This window comes from Carex rostrata, chromosome 26 (genome assembly GCF_964058835.1).
Source record: "Carex rostrata chromosome 26, lpCarRost1.2, whole genome shotgun sequence".
Classification (NCBI taxonomy): Eukaryota; Viridiplantae; Streptophyta; class Magnoliopsida; order Poales; family Cyperaceae; genus Carex; species Carex rostrata.
The window spans coordinates 5,991,867-5,998,978 of record NC_135943.1 but is presented as its reverse complement, the minus strand read 5'-3'; the positions used below and the strand labels follow the sequence as shown (position 1 = coordinate 5,998,978).

The 7,112-nt window shown below is 38.7% G+C and overlaps 2 protein-coding genes across 2 annotated transcripts; one reads left to right on the top strand and one right to left on the bottom strand.

Moving 5' to 3' along the window:
• The first annotated feature begins 806 nt into the window (after positions 1-806).
• LOC144544141 (uncharacterized) lies at positions 807-3,386 on the top strand. The gene is made up of 4 exons (XM_078292544.1): positions 807-1,035; positions 1,485-1,603; positions 2,430-2,509; positions 3,296-3,386. Exons 1-4 carry the CDS (start codon positions 807-809, stop codon positions 3,384-3,386), a joined length of 519 nt encoding a protein of 172 aa, XP_078148670.1.
• Positions 3,387-3,582: 196 nt separating this feature from the next.
• On the bottom strand, positions 3,583-5,453 carry LOC144544392 (S-adenosyl-L-methionine-dependent methyltransferase). The gene has a single exon (XM_078292902.1). The coding sequence runs from the start codon at positions 5,207-5,209 to the stop codon at positions 3,746-3,748; it is 1,464 nt and encodes a 487-aa protein (XP_078149028.1). The 5' UTR covers positions 5,210-5,453; the 3' UTR covers positions 3,583-3,745.
• Positions 5,454-7,112: the final 1,659 nt, after the last annotated feature.

Sequence of the window (7,112 nt, the reverse complement as noted above, 5' to 3'; positions counted from 1 at the left end):
TCTTGCTTAGACTCGGTTTGTATCAGGTTTCTCAAATGGCTCACATAAAAATTGATCCAGCACTCCTCGCTGGTCTCGTGGAGCGATGGAGACCAGAGACTCACAGTTTTCATCTTCCCGTGGGAGAGATGACAATTACGCTGCAGGATGTTTCTTGTCTCTGGGCGCTGCCGATCGTAGGGTTACCGGTGATAGGTGTTTCAGACCGTACTTGGTCTATCTTAGTGGATCAACTTCTTGGAAATGGGACCGCAAGTGCGGTGCTTAAAAAGAAAAAGAGATCGGGGCCAAACGACACGCAAGAGGTTCGTGCGCAATCTGGGTATGCTATAAGTTTGAAGGAGTTGCGTATTCGATTTGCTGCAATGCCAACAGAGGAGCAGATACGCCAGTACACAAGGGCGTATGTACTCGATTTGTTCAGGTCTATGTTTTTTGTTGATTCATCGGGAGATTCGGTTCCGGCAATGTATTTGCAATTTCTACAAGATCTTGATTCCCCGGAACAGTACAACTGGGGTGGGGCTGTTCTGGCTTATCTCTACAGGAGCCTTTGTGTTGCTGTTCAGCATAAAACAAAGCTTATGTTCGGGCCAAATGTGCTTCTATGACATTAGTGTTGGTCTCGTTTACCGACCGGCAGTCCTCGTCCTTTAAATGATTGGAGTCCAAATTGGGCCAATCCAAATGAGCAAGAGTGTCCAGCATTCGGAGATAAGTGGTGTTGTCTCCATGATTATCGCCAAGGTCACAATCGGAGTGGAGTTAGTTACTTCCGCAATGAACTGCAGAAGCTCGAAGATTACATGGTAAATTGGGAGCCCTACAACGCATTGTTAAATCAGATACCGTGTAAGCTGCTATCACGAGTTAATGACGAAAGGGGTGTATGGCTAGCTCGTGTGCCACTTGTGCACTTTTGGATAATTGAGCATTATTATCCAGATCGTGTGATGAGGCAATTTGGGTATGCACAGCCACTCCCGCCACCACTTGTCCTTGCAATTGACTACCATGCTAGTTCTATTGCTCCCCGTAATTTTTACTTCAATATTCTTTTTGATGTGATAACTATTTATTTTCAATTGCAGAGCCTCTTTTGAAGAGAATTCATTACCTACAGCGAGTGTATCATGAACATGTTTCGGCCTACTAAAGAAGTTGACATCTGCGGGTTGAAATGCTGAGGTGTCATTGAAGCTTGCCACAGGGTGACTTACACCGCGGTCACTTATGGGAAAATGTTCAACCTGAACGCGTGGTGTTTGGTGTGATTGTGTTGAGGTATCATCCCGGACATCCCCTTCTAAATCAGCTTCATTATCCCAGTCGGCGTCATCCTCACATGTGTCAGCGTCCTCTTCATCATCACTTTGCGGCACATCATCAAAATCAGTATTAGGATCAGCTGCCTCCGGTGGATCGATCCATGGGCTATTATGATTATTGTATTATGTCTGAACAGACGGTGACAACTCGTTCAGATTGGGATAAGGATGCAGATAAAGGTCTCGCCTCGGTGTTTGTTGTGTCGGATAGGGTTCAAAGAAACTGGGACCCCCATAGTTACCACTATATTGGGTCTGTTGAGGGTCTTGCCTCGGTGTTTGTTGTGTCTGATAGGGTTCGAAGAAACTGGGACCCGCATAGTTATCACTATATTGGGTCCGTCGAGGTTCTGGTACCATACTATTAACGAATAACTGCGGTTGTATTTCATCGATGATTGGAACCAACTCAATGTATAAATCAAGAAAAGTATACTGGGTTTGGGCACGCATACTTTGGATATAAATACCTCTCCAACTCTGATCGCACACGATTTCAATTTTCTCATAATAACGTCGGGTTGTTGTACCAACATTAACCCGTGCATGTGCTTTTAGATTATACTCATTCTTGGAATATCCAAATTGGCGATAAATTTCACCTTTCACATCATACCAACTGTGTTCATCAGTCACACTCAATGAGAATTGAGGACTAATACTATACTCTACTCCTTTACGACCCTGTCGTATTTCACCACCAAAATAAATCCTCAGCATCAACATGATTAATTATTTTTATAAATTAACCTGCACAATAATGAATAAATCACATATTATTATTATTATAATAATAAAAACTAATATTAATTAAATTATTCTACAAGAGTTACTAAATGACATAGCAGAAAATAACAAAATCATTTAATTGAATAAATATAAAGTTCAATAATTACGTAAAAACAAATTAAATTTGATAACATTTTAGTCATATACAATAAAATTTACCTGTTGAAATATATTTGTAACTAATATTAATTAAATTATTTTATAAAAATTACTGAATGATATAGCATAAAATATAATTGAGTTACCTGTTTGAAATTTGATTTTGCAATTAACAACTTCTTTCTGTCTCTGTCTGAATGTCTTCTGCTATAGCTTTCTGCGTGGAGGAGAATGAAAATGAGCAACAATTGCTATCTGACTGAAACGGACTGGGAGCTCTCTGCACGGAGAAGGTTAATAAGTGGACGGGACGAGTTTAACAAAACCGTCCGGGGTATTAATTTTTTTTTTAAACCCGGGACGGGTTAAGAGGACCCGTCCAGAAATTTTTTTTTTTTTTACGAGACGGGACGGGCTGCTTAAACCCGGCCTGGAAATTTTTTTTTTTTACGGGACGGGACGGACTGCTTAAACCCGGCCTGGAAATTTTTTTCTTTCAAGCCCGGGACGGGATGCTTAAACCCGTCCGGGAATTTTTTTTTTTTTTCCGTGATTATGGTTAAAGGCTAATCAGATTAACCGGGACGGGTCAATTGGACCCGTCCGGTGGGACGGGTTTACAGGGCCCGATCTACTTAGTTTTCGCAAAAACTCAAAAGTAGTGTTGTTTTTAAATATTTAATTTATTTTATTTCTATTAATAAAAAAACCGGACTAATTTGATCAAGTACATTGTATGCACTTGTGCTTACCAGATTGGCGAATTAAACCTGAATAATTTGTTTTTTTTTATGTTGTCAAACCGAATGTCGAATTATTCGGTTGACCGAACTTTGATTGAATTATATCCAAATAATTCGCGAATTTTACAAATTTTTCCCGAGTTTTATGAATTATTCGTGAATTTTGTCCCAAAATATTTTTTTACTCTCTTGCAGGACTGAGATCTTTGGTCCGGATAATTCCAAATCATTTCCGAGTTATACCTGAATTATTCTTGAATCACAAATTTTTGACCTCGTCAAACCGAACCCAAATAATTCATTTGTCACTGTGCTTGTGCATTGTAATTGGTAAAGGACCCCAATGGCAGACAGCCTACCGTCTCTTGGTCTAAGAGGAAAATTTGTTCGGCGTACCAACCCAAGTATAATCAATGAAAATGTTTGATAGGAAAGTCGAGTTGAAGCATTTTGGTGGAAATTAAGTAGCAATTAAAAGAATCTTTGTTACAATTCATCCGAAGTGTCATGATGAGGTATCAAACTTATAAATTCTACAAATTATTTGACCAATTGCAGAATAAACATTAGTAGGAAGAACACACACAAAAAGAAAAAAAGAACAAAAGAAAGAGGCCATGACATTCCATGTCTTGAATTCAATATTATTCATCAAAATGTTTGATTAAGATATAAGTCACACATCATACAAGCTTTGAGTCAACCTGTCATGGAATACACCTCTAAATAATTTCAAGATAAAAAAATTAAGCAAAATAAAATGAGAAGTACCCCTGAGACTACAGTCTACAGCGACCTAGGCGGCTTCTCTAACAAAGCCGACAAATATACCTCTTTCTTCGACTTGAATGAAACGACCCATTTATGCTTCTTGTACCGGAATTGTAGAAACATATACATGTAATCATCCAGATCTTTTCTCTCACAAGAAAACTTATCGACCCAGAGCAAACCTCCCGGTCTGAGAACCCGGTCCCAATCGAACAGAATAAAATCCATCAGTTGTAGATCAATCCATCCATCCAAGAAATTACTGGTATGTATCAGATCCATGGTATTATCAAAGAAAGGTAACCTCTGGCTCATGGTGGTATATAAAGGTATTAGACCCCTTAAAGCTATAGTTTCACTGAAAGGGGCACCTAAATTTAATGCAGTGGATACAATTGTTACATTGAATTCTCTCATTCTAGCTGCAAAAGTACCAGTAGTGACACTCACATCCAGACCGATACGGATTTCACCAGGTTTAACGTTTAGCACATCCTTTATTAGGAAATTTGTGAGTGTCCCGTTTGAGACCCATTTCAGCTTCTCCTTCTCCATGTCAAAGCACCCGACACACTTGTTGTACCCTCTTTTAAGGTTCTTATAAGACAGGCACTTGAAATTACGACACTTGTACTTGCTCCATCGCACATTTCCACCATCCGGTATGGTCCACAGCGATTCATTGATCGGCAAGGGCTGCTGGTACAACTTTGAGGCTCGTGCCAGGCACCTACGTCTTGGCAACGGGTCACAACCACCTATCATCAACTGTTGCCCCAACTCCCAATCGTCACCACAATATGACCCAACATCATAATTCATGTATTTATCTAGCTCCTTTTTCATCAGCACACACGTGTGGCCGATTGTGTTGTAGGTTTTGTTTGTATCGTAGACATTTAGCATATCTTCTCGGTTGACCTTAGCAGTTATGTACTTGCGTGTTTCTTCGACTGTGAAATAATTCAGCAATGGATCTTCCATAAGGGCACCCGAGTGTGCACCCAGGACAACATCCTCGGGACGAGGGATCCGAGTGAGCCTCAGTGAAATATGTGCATCGTAGAGCGGGCGTATCACCTCTTCTTCTAGAAACCGCTTGAATTCAACCAATGTTATATTCTCTGCTACAGTTGACACTTTATTGTTTTTCTCTTTCTTGGCATTCTTACCTAGCTTCATGGCAGTCGATTCAAGTTTCTCTTGCAATTCTGCCATCTGAGAGAGAACCTCATCGACTCGCTCTGACAGAGCTTTCAGGTCGAAAGTTGCGTAGCCACCTTCACGCAATATTCCTTCGGTAATGGTATCAAATTTATGACAAGCCTCTTTGCTTGAAAAATGAAGCAAACCAGAGGCATTGTAGAAACGGTGGAGGCTCGCCATGCTTATGAAAATCACGAACAAGCCGATGATTATTTGAATCATGGCTATGATGCGAGAGAAGCGCCACCTCGTAAAGAACGGACCACCGTTCATTGTTTTTATAGCTTGTTCTGGTATTTGAATTGAAGGAATGAAAACTGCTTTTGGAAGGGGGAAATTAGGAAAGCATAGAATTATTGGTGTTTAGATGAAAAGAATTGAATAAATCAAAAATCAATACCAGAGGGATGGAATATAAGCTCAAATTTCAAAAGATTCAAACGAGGTTTAAACTTTACATGATTTGTGAAAGACTTAAAAGTAGAAAGATAAAGCTTGAGATAGCCAGAGAGACACACCGAGCTTTATGAAGAACAATGAATTGAACAAAAAATGGAAGCTCATAGAATAAAAGTGATCAAGAGAACCAATTAAAATTTAAACTGTACCCAAAATAAAGAGAGAAAATATAGTTGGCACTTTGCGTGAGAGAGAAACAGGAAGGACTCTTTTTGTGTGTGAAGCGTCAAACTGAGATCACGCACTAATCGAGGAGCAGCTCGAATCTCCACTCTACTACTAGTATTAGTGATTTGTTTATTTTGCGTTATCATTTCGATTTCTCCTTTAAAAAATAGGAACTTCAACGAAGATTCAATATTTTTCTTCCTTTTTTATTTAGTTTGATTCGATCAGTGGACTTGCAAAGTTGGCATGAAGTTAGGTTTACTGCATTGTCGTTTGAGGAAGGGTGAGGATGCAATGCGGCGTTACCCATGCTAAAGTATGTGTTTTTCTATTCTTAACAATAGTGACAACCGACGAATGAATTATTTGAGTTCAGTTCAGCGAGATCAAAAATTTGTGATTCGGGAACAATTCGGGTATAATTCGAGAATGATTCGGACCAGAGATCTCAGTTCTGCAAGAGAGCAAAAAAATAAAATAAAAATAAAAATATTTTTTCTGGAAAAAATTCGCGAATAATTCGAGAAAAAAATCGTAAAAAATAGCAAATTATTCGGGTTTAATTTGGTCAAAGCTTGATCAACCGAATAATTTGGCATTCGGTTCAGCATCACCAAAAAATGAATTATTCGGATTTAATTCGCGAATGTTGTGACTGTGTTGACCGGAGTTTGATTGTTTTATTTAATCAAAGTAATCAAAAACATATCAACGCACACAGAATTGATGTGAATAGAGGATCCGTAGTCGATTATAAAAAGCGCGAAATCCAGCAGCCAGCAGGGAAACGGCGCGAAGCCAGAGACGACCAGCAATTTTTGCTGTTGTCTTCAAACAGCGAACAGGGATAAGAGCTATTCTGAGACGTCAAAATCAGGTGTTTGAGATCGACGGCTATTGCTGAGTGAACATTAAAGCAGGAATGGAAAATGTTTTTATTTTAAAAAAAAATCACCAATAATGAGGAATTGTTTCTAAATAATAGTTGATTAAATATCAGCTGTTAGTTTCATAGTCACGAGATTCGCGAATTATATCCGAATTATGTCCAAATAATTCATTTTTTGGGTGATACCAAACCAAATACCGAATTATTCAGTTGACTAAACTTTGACCGAATTAAACCCGAATAATTCACAAAAAATTTCCGAATTTTTCCCAAATTATTCACGAATTTTTCCCATAACATTTTTTTTTCTCTTGCAGGACTGAGATTTCTAATCCGGATAATTTTGAATCATTCCTAAATTATACCCGAATTATTCCCGAATCACGAATTTATAACCTTGCCGAACCGAACCTGAATAATTCATTTATTCACTATGGTTAGTTTTAGATATTGTATGTGAATGAGAACAAGGAAAAGGTAACAGGTTCAGTAAGAACCAAGAAGGAATTTTTTTCTCAAGTCAAAAGTTGACCAACCAAAATGTTTGAGTAATAAGAAAAAAAAAATAACAAGTATAGAGAAATACAAACCTTCGTGCCTAACCTGAGACATTGAGCTAGGTATTACCAGGTCATCCCAAATTAGGTACAAAAGGTGCGC

Coding starts and splice junctions, on each gene's coding strand:
- LOC144544141 (XM_078292544.1), top strand. CDS start 807: ATGGTAAATTGGGAGCCCTACAACGCATTGTTAAATCAGATACCGTGT. Junction 1,604..2,429: donor CTGTTGAGGGTCTTGCCTCG/GTGTTTGTTGTG, acceptor CTTCTGCTATAG/CTTTCTGCGTGGAGGAGAAT. Junction 2,510..3,295: donor GAGCTCTCTGCACGGAGAAG/GTTAATAAGTGG, acceptor TAATTGGTAAAG/GACCCCAATGGCAGACAGCC.
- LOC144544392 (XM_078292902.1), bottom strand. CDS start 5,209: ATGAACGGTGGTCCGTTCTTTACGAGGTGGCGCTTCTCTCGCATCATA.